This window comes from Fusarium graminearum, chromosome 2 (genome assembly GCF_000240135.3).
Source record: "Fusarium graminearum PH-1 chromosome 2, whole genome shotgun sequence".
Taxonomy (NCBI): Eukaryota; Fungi; Ascomycota; class Sordariomycetes; order Hypocreales; family Nectriaceae; genus Fusarium; species Fusarium graminearum.
Window position 1 is genome coordinate 1,028,624 of NC_026475.1, and position 10,616 is coordinate 1,039,239.

The following is a 10,616-nucleotide window of genomic DNA, read 5'->3' on the forward strand; positions in this document are numbered from 1 at the left end:
AGGTGTGCATGCATGCAAGAAAAGGGCGGAGTAATTCACAATACAATGAATTTTTATCCTGATAATTTCTATTAAACGAACCCCTCTTTGAAATGACCTTATTTTCGCATTGCTATTCTTTATCTATATTCAATGGATGGCTGTATTGTACAAAGATTGGCTGCCTTGGCTGTGCTGACGTTTCAGGCGGCAATCTGTAGGCAGTGAGTGGTAAACGAATGATCCATAGCACTCCTGAAGTGCTGGACTGGGCTGAGTTGGGACGCGGTCGCGTCGGATCACTCCTTCCCCAAAACTGACTGAGCTGCAGACTTCCCACCTTCTTTCATTGCATCTCACCTTTTTCACCCTTTGACTGCCTGATTTCTTTCACTGACAAGAGGAAGAGTGTATAATCTCTCTTTCGCTTTGGGTCAATCGATACTTTCTTTTTCTTTTACTCAACGTGCCAAATTCATTAAGCCTCTTCAGTCAGAACCTAATACATCACATTCAGCCCAAAAACCAAAAGCTTTGCCTGCCTATCGACCTTCCCGGCATTGCATCTCTGCTCAGCGCCTGGTATTCTACAGTTGTCTCGTATCATAGCAAACATGGGTCAATATCGTATTGGTAAGTTTCAATATGTACATGTATTTTTACAGACACGTTGTCGCTTCATACCTTTATTACGAATCTATCAGTAGGTAGTGGTCCGCTCACAACACAATAGAGGTATCTCCCAACAACCGCGCTGGTTGCAAGGACGCCCACTGTAAGAAGAACTCCGTGAAATGCACCAAGGGCACTCTTCGCTTCGGATCTTGGGTCGAAATCGAAGAACGTGGAAGCTGGTCATGGAAACATTGGTAAGTGTTTGTCAGTCATTAGAAAAGCACGTATTAGGTGGCTAATTCATGGCTATTTTCCCCAGGGGTTGTGTCTCTGGTCAGCAGCTAGGGAACGTCCGTGAACTGTGCCAGCAAGGCGATGGTAGCTTCGATTGCGATATGATCGACGGCTACGACGAGCTTAAGTAAGTTGCAATCACAGGTTTGCATATACATGTTGCTGACAACGACAGCGAACATCCGGAACTGCAGGAGAAGGTCCTCCGCTGCGTTACGCAGGGCTTCATTGACCCCGAAGATTTCAACGGAGTATGTTTTGAATCATATCCGTATGTCTACTGCAGCTAACGTGTCATAGGACCCCGAGAAAAACAAGCTCGGTGTCACAGGCATTCACTTGACTCCTGCCCAGAAGAGGAAGAAGGAGGCGGCCGAGGCTGTAAGTGCTGCACTGGTATCATGGCAAATGTTCCTAACGTTTTTCAGGCTGCAGCAGGCGGTGAAGACAAGCCCAAGGCCCAGGGCAAGCGTGGACGAAAGAAGGCCACTGATGCTGATGACGAGGAGGACGAGCCGCAGACCAAGAAAGCCCGAAAGTCTGAACCTGTGAAGGTTGATGAGGACGATGAGAAGAAGCCTGCTGCTAAGACAGCCCGTGGCCGCAAGTCCATCCAAGCCAAGAACGAGAGTGAGGATGAGGATGAGGCTCCCGTTCCTACCGTCAGCAAGAAAGGGCGTCGAGCATCAGCCCAGAAAGTCAAGGATGAATCCGATGCCGAGGAGAAGCCAGCACCTGCCAAGAAGGGACGAAAGGCAGCCACGAAGAAGGTCAAGGACGAAGACGAAGACGACGCTCCCGCTCCCGCTCCCGCCAAACGAGGACGCAAAGCTGCCGCTGCAAAGGCAAACGAGGATGTGAAGCCTGCCCCTGCTAAGAAGGGACGAAAGGCTGCCACCAAAAAGGCAGCTGCTCCCGAGGAGGACGCTACTGAAGAAGAGCAGGAGGAAGTGAAGCCAGCCCCAAAGACCAATCTCCGTCGAGGCCGTTCTGCCAAGGCTTGAGCACCTGTCGTTGAAGTTAGTGGTGAGGTCTGAAGCCCTTCGGCCATGGAGAGGCTGGCCATGATTTTTCTTTGTCATTGTTCAGGCGCGAATGTACATTATCTTGGGAGTGTTTCGTAAGATGACGAAGTGTTGATGAATTTGTTTCGTAGCACAATGGTTATTTAGATGACCAGCTCATGATACGCAGAAACGAGGAAGAGTAGAAAGAAGCACTGCAATGAGAATCTGACTTGAGAGGCTTAAACTAGTATGACATTGACCTGTGTGATACAATATACCTGCCTCCCTGATAGCCAACCGTGACATGGAGTCTGGTGAGCCAATGGGTGGATGTTGGAAGATGGAACTGGAAATAACAGTCTCTAAGTCTGAAGACTTATATGGACCTAGGGACCCTATTCCGCCAGGTTTTAGATGCGTTGAACAGCTAACTAAATTAGTGGCTGTGGAGAAGGCATGATGCTGTTGAAGCATGAGTCGTGGAGGAGACGGTGATGACCGAAAACGGTGGCTGGCTGTTCAACGAAATGGAGATTGACGGGAATGCAGGTCCATCTAAGGAGCATTTGCTCAGCTCGTGATTCGTTTTGTTCCCCATAGACGGCTTGTTGCAGCTGCGGAGACGAGAGAACGGAGGAGGATGGAGGGGCATACATGGCAATCATCAGAATGACGTTGTTAAAATGACGTCGTTGATTCATCACATCACGATGCTCAACACAGGGCTGCCAAAAGGTAAAAAGCCAGACCACAGTGGCATATAAATAACTTTGCTTGCACTCATCAAAAAACTCTTCCTTCTTCATTCACGCTCATCAACAACAAAACCAATATCTCCAAACCACCACAAACCCTTCATCACCACAAACCCTTCATCACCACAAACAATCCATCATCATGCCTCGCAACGGAGACGGTTCTTCTGACAACGGCCCCTTTGAGGAGGCCAAGCACGACATCGTCCACGGCGCTGGCAAGGTCGAGGTGAGTTTATCTGTGTACTACATCCCGATACAAACACTTTGCTAATCTTGGATTTCAGTCTGACCATGTCGACCGTGCCGACAAGACCGCTGACCTTCCTGAGGGCAAGGACGAGAAGGGCTTGGCTCTCGAGGGCGTCAACGCCAGCGGCGGCCAGAGCCAGGGCCTCGCCAAGGGCAAGGACGTCGGACAGGGCAACTAGAAGTAAAGCGAGGAACTTTCTATTTGGCAGAGAGATGAGAGAACAGAGGATGAACAATACCTAATGCTGTCTGCACGGGAAAGTGCATCACGATGACAACGAAATGAATACAAAGAAATGACCAACAACAGTTGTTACTACCGTGATGATGTGATTGATATGGGCAAGGTGTTATTACTACTACTATCACCTTGGTGAGTTGTCCAGCGGTGTTTTCTTTCTAAGGTGTTGACAATTGGCTATGGAGTGGTGAATAGCTTACAGTAAAACCTTGCGCTGGTCGCGTGCTGTCAAGATGCACCTCGCCAGAACAGTCGACATTGAAATCCCGGTGATGTTTACCAATAGCCAATTGGGTTCCGGGTGGGCAAAATCTTATTCCCTGAGAAGCCGAGTGGAACATGGAAGGATGCACGGCATCGAGATCCATACCAGTCAAAAGACGCTACCCTGCAAGGCAGTTTTAAAGTCCACAATACAGCCAAGAGTATAATCCAAAATAACATCTCGATCCTCAACAACAACACGAGCGAATCTTCAGATTCGTTTGACCAGGTCTGGTGGTCTAGTGGTATGATTCTCGCTTAGGGTAAACCCTATAGCATTGCTTGCGAGAGGTCCCGGGTTCAATCCCCGGCCAGACCCTTTCCTTTTGTCGATTCTACCTAGGTCTGAGGCGGCAGAATTCCTTTTTGCATCTGACACAAATTGGGTTCCAGTCTTGACAGTTACAGTGAGGTGGAGTTTAAACTGCACGGGTTTCTACAGTTGAGCAACGTTTGTTATAATTTACGCTAATCGCCCGATTGGTCGAGCTTAAATCAGCCTCGTTCAACCACACTTACAACCATGAGGTTTGACTCCTAGCAACATTTCAGACTCATAATAGTTGGATCAGGGTAACGAAAGCTATGGAGTGCTCATTTTTTTGCATTCCTTCTTTCCTGTTAGCTATAGTTTAGATAGAAGTAATATGTCTGCTCTACGTATACGTCTTGTTAACATCCAACTTATCACTTACACTAACAACCTAAGAAATGCCTTCCAGCAACCTGTTCAATATTCATACCGTACATGACCTCAAGTTCCTGCCTCTATTACTCGTGATTCAAATCATTAAATCCCATGCTTTATCGTCTAGACTTTCTTCGTGTCTTCTTCTCTTCCTCTTGCTTGCTCCTGTGTTTCTTCTCCTTGCCGGCACTCCGCCTTTCTCGCTTTCTTTCTTCTTTACAGTTCTTGCAACCACACTTTTCGGTCTTTTGTGTTGTTGCTGGAGCCATGTTGTTTTTTGCAAGTCCAGGCATGACCGTGACCCAATCTTGTATTCTTCTCTGAGCGTCGTTCAGGTGGCGCTGTTGCTTGGCGATATTGTATATAAGGTCTTCCATGGACGAAAGGTCTTGTTTATCGTGCGGGAACGCTTCTCTGTTTGAAGTCTGTCGCATATTTTGTTGAGTGTTGTGCTTGTCGCCGACGTTCAAGGACGGTGATGGCTCGTGGTTGACTCTGTGGTCCTGCAGATTGGCGGCACCGTGCTGGGCCAAAAGTCAGCAGTATTCTAAAGTATAGACTAAACAGGTTACTCACAGCGCCGCGTTTGTTCTGGATCCCGCGTTCATATCGATCTCCCGAATCATTGTCCTTTTTCTCAGACCGGCAATCGCAATCGCACCCGCAACATGGGCCGTCGTGATCGCAACTCCATTCTGACCAAGAGCTCAGGGTTTCCGTCTCCCAAACTACACCTGCCGGGCTGTATAGCTGGTAATATCTGATAGGTGCTGAGTAGTTCGAGTAGTAAGGTTGCTGTGTTGCGATTCTGGGGTCAGGAATGCTGACCCAGTTATCAACAACTGCGATCCCAGTAGCCATCTTGGATTTTTCGATGCCCTTCAAGAGCGTGGATGATCTATAGAAGAGAAGTGGGTGAAGCAAAGAGTAGACTTTAAATGCGAAGGTCGGCAGTCAATAAATGCCTGGCATCAAACGACAAGAGTGTGCTTGCATCGTGTGTGCTTTCGTCCTTTATCGCGAGGATAGGGGCATGAGATGTACGACACCAAACACCATTCTTTGACGGCGTAATTTTGCCATTCATCCATCAGCACAGCTAGGTTGTATTGGCTTTCGATTGTCGCAAGGCCAGCAGCCTCCCGCAATATGATAAATAATTTGACCGCTTCATGCAAGTTTCCAATTCTCAACCGCAGCAAATAAGAACTTCAAATGAAATGTCCTCGGATATCACCGATGGTTTCCTTGTATAGTACGCTAGAACCCACAGAAGAAAGACTATGCTCCGTCCCGAAATAAATAACGCCTGATTGTACGCCGCCAATGCTACCTGTGATTGTACCACCAACCATGTTTGCCATCAACCATTCCGTTCCGCCTGACATCAAATGAGATGTCGTTAGCCTTTGTGCATATTCTTGAAGCTCTCTTGAAACAGATCTCTGTGGCTCGTCCGTCATCTTCTCAAACCTATGACGTACTGGAGCTTGGAGCACCGTCACGAAGACTCCTCCGCAACTCAGCAATGTCGTCCATTCCCTCAAGACTGCCCTTCCGACCCCAGTTCTTCGGCTTCCTCTTGAGAAAGGCACCTACTGAGCCAAGATAACCCTCGTGTCGGAGGAAGTATGCTTGCTTCTCTCCCTTACTCCAGAATTTGATGGCGTAACTTAGTGTGTTGATAGTTTGTCGATGGCCTCTGATGAAGGACCCACCAAAGTAGATGTTGGATAGGTTGTGGATTTGTGATTGAAGATAGGCGATCTGGCCAATGTTGTTGGATATCGCGTAGAGTAGAGAACGTGACACATCGGCACTGTTAAAGGATGCATCTTCTGGTGTCGCCGATCTACCATCTTCCGCTGCTGATTCGGCTTCTCTCTTCATTCGAAAGACCTTGCCGAAAGATGAGGCAATGGTCGTACTCTTCAGCCCAATCTTGCCATAGTCTGTTCCATAAATGTCGCCAACCAACATATCGACATTGGCGTTGTCACCATGGGCAGCTTGTTCAAGCATCTCGTCAAATGTTCGCGCCCCTGTCAGTAGCGACAATAGACCCCAGAGGGTACCGCCACCAAGCGATGTGCCGCCAACTCTCTGGTATGATCGTGGTCCAGTAACCTTAAGGAATGAAACTCCCGAGCCGATGTTGACAAGGAGATAAGGATAGATGTTTTCTTGTGGCACAACGAAGTGCATAGGGTCCGTTTCGGAGTAGGTAAAGACCTCGCGGGGGATTTCGGTGATGAAGAAGTCAAGGCCTAGAAGGTATGGTCAGTTATGGAACGAGTGAACGCAAGCCGGGCTACTAACCAATAATAAGACACTCCATTTCGTCCTCCTGCGACACATCTACTTCCAAAGCCGCCCGAATCTTGTCATAATACTTGTATGCGCCACCACCTGTAGCCATCACACATAGCTCTCCTGGTTGCGAGCCATTCACAAGCTGGTTATCGCGCAAATGGCGCATAAACTCGACACAGTCATCGATGCGATCCGTCTCGAAGCTTTGAAAGTTCAACCGGCCACCAGGATCTGTGGAATCAACCTCACGTGAAAAGTAGACGACCTTGATAAGTGAACCACCAATCTGTAGGGACCATCTCTGTCAGCTTTCGCCTTCCTCTGAGACCATCTTTCCGGGAAGAGTATACATACGTCAATCGCAATGTGGCTCACAATGGCAGTGTGATATGGAAGTCGAATGTCGCTCGTCTCGGGATGCGTCGGACTCATTCGGCCGTTGATCGAATTGACAGCACCAGCGCTTGCGCCTGAAGTCGATGCTGGCGTCGCAGTGTCGGGGTCGACGATAAAGGCGCCCTTGACATTGATTTTGACACTGCCAGGTCGGATAATGGTGCTGTCTATCTCGTCGGTCGATGTCATGGTTCTGCGATGCTTGTGGTTTGATGAATGCGCCGGCGCTTGAGGATCTTGCGCAATGGCATCTTCGTGTTCCAAGGCGGGCGTCATGGCGTGACTATTTCTCTCGCGTCGCACACGAGCACACAAAGAGGCGAGAGGATAGAGGGGGTCCAAGTAGATAGTGGAGTTAATGGAGATGAAGGGTCTCGGACACGAAAGTTTGATACTTTGGCGCAAAGTTAATACAAGGGTTCGCGATGATAGATGATGTTGTCGAGGATATGAGGATTAAACTGAAATTTAGGTGCAAGACATTGAGAACCAGACAAACTTGAGAGAAGGAGTAATAAAGAGATGAGATAGGCAACCTAAGATACCTAGGTAAATCGGTATAAACGGCTGTGGAGGGGTTGTCTCTCAATCGGATGGGGAAACTTGACATTACAATGGGGTCGACCCTTTTTCGACAGTGCTTGCTCCAAAAAGCCGGTGGGCCGAGGTCTTTGGGGGAAGAATTACAGAGAGGTACAGTACGTATTAGCTCAACAAAGATTGAACCTAGGAAATTGGCTCCCTTCCCCCGGCTTTCGGCCGATGAGGATCAACTCTGTTGAGGCGATCTACATATCAGTGCAGTACTCGGGGAGTCGCATTCGTTTTCCGTGAATAACTTCGGTAAATATATCTACGTGTTTCCATGCATTACGGCTTGACTGACAGCCCCGATGACCCGGGATAACTAACCACTACAAGGGAGGGGTTCAAGGTTGATGCCGAGCTTCGTGCTTGGCTTGCCAAATGCCGTCGGCTCTCCATATTAAGCGGCATTGACCGGCTGTCAAAGGAGTGATCCTGGTCTCAAAGCCCCTTGAAACTTGATTCTTCACAGAGCATGTACAATCTGCAATCAACCGACCAACTTATAAATCCATAATTGCAGTAATTAACATCAATGAATGTCTGGGGTAATTCCCTATTGTTACTAAACTTCGTTATGGCGCGCTTTTATCAATAATTGGGTATCCGTAACTAATGTGCAACTTTACAAAGGAAATATGATCAGGTATTGTATCCCGAGTGCGTAAAACTCTATCCCTTTCATTCGCTAGAGGATAATCTCTATCAAAAGAAGTGGCCTCCTGGAACGGCCACAAAAATGGCTGTGATGATACCGCCCATAAGGACTGAAGCAAGTATCGCCTGGATGAAAATGGTGTCTTGAATCTGACGCAGCGCTGGCTCTTGGATCCAGACTTCGCGATCAAACACCTTGCGGACAACGTTGCGTTTCTCATACTTGACAATCCAGGGTTCGTCCTCGTAGCTATTCTTGGATCCGAAAGAATCGAAGCTTCGCTTAGTCAAGTCATCCATGTTCTCGCTGTCCACGAACAATTCCCAAGGTCTGATGTGGCGATGATGCATTCCGTGAAGAACAACACACATGCCCTTGTAAGCCGCAACAAGCGTGCTGATACCCAGAACGAGAAAGATTGCTGCCAGAGCCCGGTATCCTCGACCTGCGTTGCTGAGAGTGAGGATGAGACCGGTGACAATACCCGCGATGATGAGACTGACACCCAGCGACCGCGCAAAGAATACACGAGCAGGGTTGCCGTTACAGATTGACCAACGAACAAAGTTGGGATGAGCCTGGTGACGGAGACTTGAGTCGACCGTCTTGAAGATGCTACGGAATGCACTCGGGTGTGTTGTCTGAGAAAGTGCCACAATAGTCGCCTTTTGTTCAGCAGACGAAAGGTTCAGCTGTCGAGGAGCCCCATCCATAATATATGTCACGATTACTCTGTTAACCTCTTCTCTGAATGGTTGGATGGTGACTAGGTGCAGATTAGTGTCTGTACAGGAGAGATACCAGAATGTTGGAAATATATCGACTTACAAGGCTGTTGGGTGCCAGCGGTTTGGAAGGCGTCGGAAGCCTGGCTCATATAGCTCGTCGCATTTAGTGAATGCACAGTGTTTGTCGCTGTGAAGATCGAGGCCATATCCCCTCCACTGCTCTGTGGAGGCGTTGTGAAAGGGTCAATGGTAGCGCTCATGCTCCGATCCTTTGCGGTAGGGTTTTTCTCAAAATCGGTACCCCTAAACATCGCGGCAGCCTTGGGCTCCTTGCGCATCTTATCTGCCTGTTCCTTTCGGATCTTGATGATGGTCTCATCCTGCATAGCTCTGGTCCATTCTGGTGAAAGCTTGATATCGGCCGTGGGATTTGTGTTGAACCGTTTCTCATAGTCTTTAAACCAGAGGTAGAACTGAAGGTTCTCGGCAGCGTGCTCTACGTAAATGAGATAGGACATGAAATCCCGGACAGTCACTGGCTATTATTAAAATCAGTAAGTAGCAGTTCAGGTAGCGATCCAGCAGGAATAGGCAAACTCACAGGACATGTTCCCCCGTCGATAATCTTGTCGAAAGCCAAGGAGTCAGGTATACCACTAGAGTAGCCAGAGAAGCCAGAGTTGACCGAGCCATCGGTCTTTTCTCCATCAGATAGAGAGTCGCCACTGCTGCTGGCGCTGTTGCTGCGATATGATCTCTGGTCCACACGCTTTGGGCGTGTGTAAGTGAGTGGAAGAAGACCCATGGTGGAAAACTGTATGAAGTGAAGGTATCTAAGTGAAGAATGTACCAGACGTAAGATAAGGAGTAAGTAGGACTCTGATTTCAGCAAGTCTGCCAGTCACACGTTAGGCTTGAGCGATGGGGATAGTCTGTTGCTTAAATAACTTGCTGGTATTGTAAAAGATCCCAAGCACTCAAGCCGCCTCCCAGTCATCGACGGCACCCATACCCATCTTGCATTGGCTAAAAGCATGTTACATGGTAGGGTTAGCTAGACTATTGCCCAGGGGTGTCCAGTTTGCTGGCTGGTTTGATACCCAGAAGCGTTAGGCTCGTCGATACAAGCCTCTCTAACGTAGAACGACGCGGTACCATTCATAAAAGCCATCATCCCGAGATGGATGAGTGGATCTTGGAAAGCCTTCGGCAACGAACTTTATCACCCACAAACTTAACGCGTTTGGAACAGCCATGGCTCACGGACCAAGGTACAGGCGAAAACCAGATTGCACACACCACAAACAAGAGGTAGGCAGAGACGGGTGGAGGCATATGATTGGGTTGTACAGCGGCTTGAGAGTTGTTCAGCCCGTCCTCGTTTGGCTGCACTGGCCCTCTAAGTATCCGTCATCCAGTTGTGCAGCACACCAACAAGCTGACACCCGGTCGAATATGCACAATAACAGGAGCTGATGTGAAAAGCAATTTCCCATATCGATCCCCGTCCAGCGCGATCTCCAGCTCCAGCTACAAAGGGCTTCTCTCTATCTATAACTAAATCCGGTGCACCTTCGAAAGCTGGGATTAACCTAGTGTTGACTTTTTGCGTAGATCCTAGTTTAGCTGCCGCCGGGGCCTCACTCCGAGTGACACCACTGGCAACAGAAGTTCGGTTTCAAAGGCTGAAGGCATAAAAACCTCCCTGGGTAGGTTAGATGTGGCTACTTCCTCATAGCTCGGGGCTGGGCCAGACCAGATCACTGGAAGAACAAACGAAACGTCCATATGGCTTGTGTCCTCGTCGAGTTGGTCAACTATACTTGTATATAACCCAGAAA

At 48.5% G+C, this 10,616-nt stretch overlaps 5 protein-coding genes and 1 non-coding gene across 6 annotated transcripts; 3 read left to right on the forward strand and 3 right to left on the reverse strand.

Moving 5' to 3' along the window:
• Nucleotides 1–132: 132 nt before the first annotated feature.
• Nucleotides 133–1,892, forward strand: FGSG_13319 (uncharacterized protein; the record flags this gene model as incomplete). Its single annotated transcript, XM_011321754.1, has 7 exons — nt 133–203; nt 497–612; nt 713–848; nt 914–1,015; nt 1,064–1,139; nt 1,189–1,269; nt 1,317–1,892. The coding sequence occupies 7 exons, from the start codon at nt 133–135 to the stop codon at nt 1,890–1,892; spliced, it is 1,158 nt and encodes a 385-aa protein (XP_011320056.1).
• A 788-nt stretch (nt 1,893–2,680) lies between these two features.
• On the forward strand, nt 2,681–3,209 carry FGSG_08682 (uncharacterized protein). Its single transcript, XM_011321755.1, has 2 exons — nt 2,681–2,879; nt 2,938–3,209. Exons 1-2 carry the CDS (start codon nt 2,793–2,795, stop codon nt 3,079–3,081), a joined length of 231 nt encoding a protein of 76 aa, XP_011320057.1. The 5' UTR covers nt 2,681–2,792; the 3' UTR covers nt 3,082–3,209.
• Nucleotides 3,210–3,635: 426 nt separating this feature from the next.
• On the forward strand, nt 3,636–3,726 carry FGSG_20700. The gene has a single exon. It is a non-coding gene; the product is annotated as a tRNA-Pro (tRNA).
• A 485-nt stretch (nt 3,727–4,211) lies between these two features.
• On the reverse strand, nt 4,212–4,956 carry FGSG_08681 (uncharacterized protein; the record flags this gene model as incomplete). Its single annotated transcript, XM_011321756.1, has 2 exons — nt 4,212–4,619; nt 4,672–4,956. 2 exons carry the CDS (start codon nt 4,954–4,956, stop codon nt 4,212–4,214), a joined length of 693 nt encoding a protein of 230 aa, XP_011320058.1.
• A 350-nt stretch (nt 4,957–5,306) lies between these two features.
• FGSG_08680 (uncharacterized protein) lies at nt 5,307–7,080 on the reverse strand (the record flags this gene model as incomplete). The annotated part of the gene is made up of 4 exons (XM_011321757.1): nt 5,307–5,476; nt 5,580–6,362; nt 6,415–6,694; nt 6,763–7,080. 4 exons carry the CDS (start codon nt 7,078–7,080, stop codon nt 5,307–5,309), a joined length of 1,551 nt encoding a protein of 516 aa, XP_011320059.1.
• A 1,014-nt stretch (nt 7,081–8,094) lies between these two features.
• On the reverse strand, nt 8,095–9,580 carry FGSG_08679 (uncharacterized protein; the record flags this gene model as incomplete). Its single annotated transcript, XM_011321758.1, has 3 exons — nt 8,095–8,831; nt 8,876–9,314; nt 9,377–9,580. 3 exons carry the CDS (start codon nt 9,578–9,580, stop codon nt 8,095–8,097), a joined length of 1,380 nt encoding a protein of 459 aa, XP_011320060.1.
• Nucleotides 9,581–10,616: the final 1,036 nt, after the last annotated feature.

Excerpts from the sequence above, each read along its gene's own strand:
- FGSG_08682 (XM_011321755.1), top strand. The coding sequence starts at position 2,793 with ATGCCTCGCAACGGAGACGGTTCTTCTGACAACGGCCCCTTTGAGGAG. Across the intron at positions 2,880-2,937 it reads ACGGCGCTGGCAAGGTCGAG|TCTGACCATGTCGACCGTGC; the intron begins GTGAGTTTATCT and ends CTTGGATTTCAG.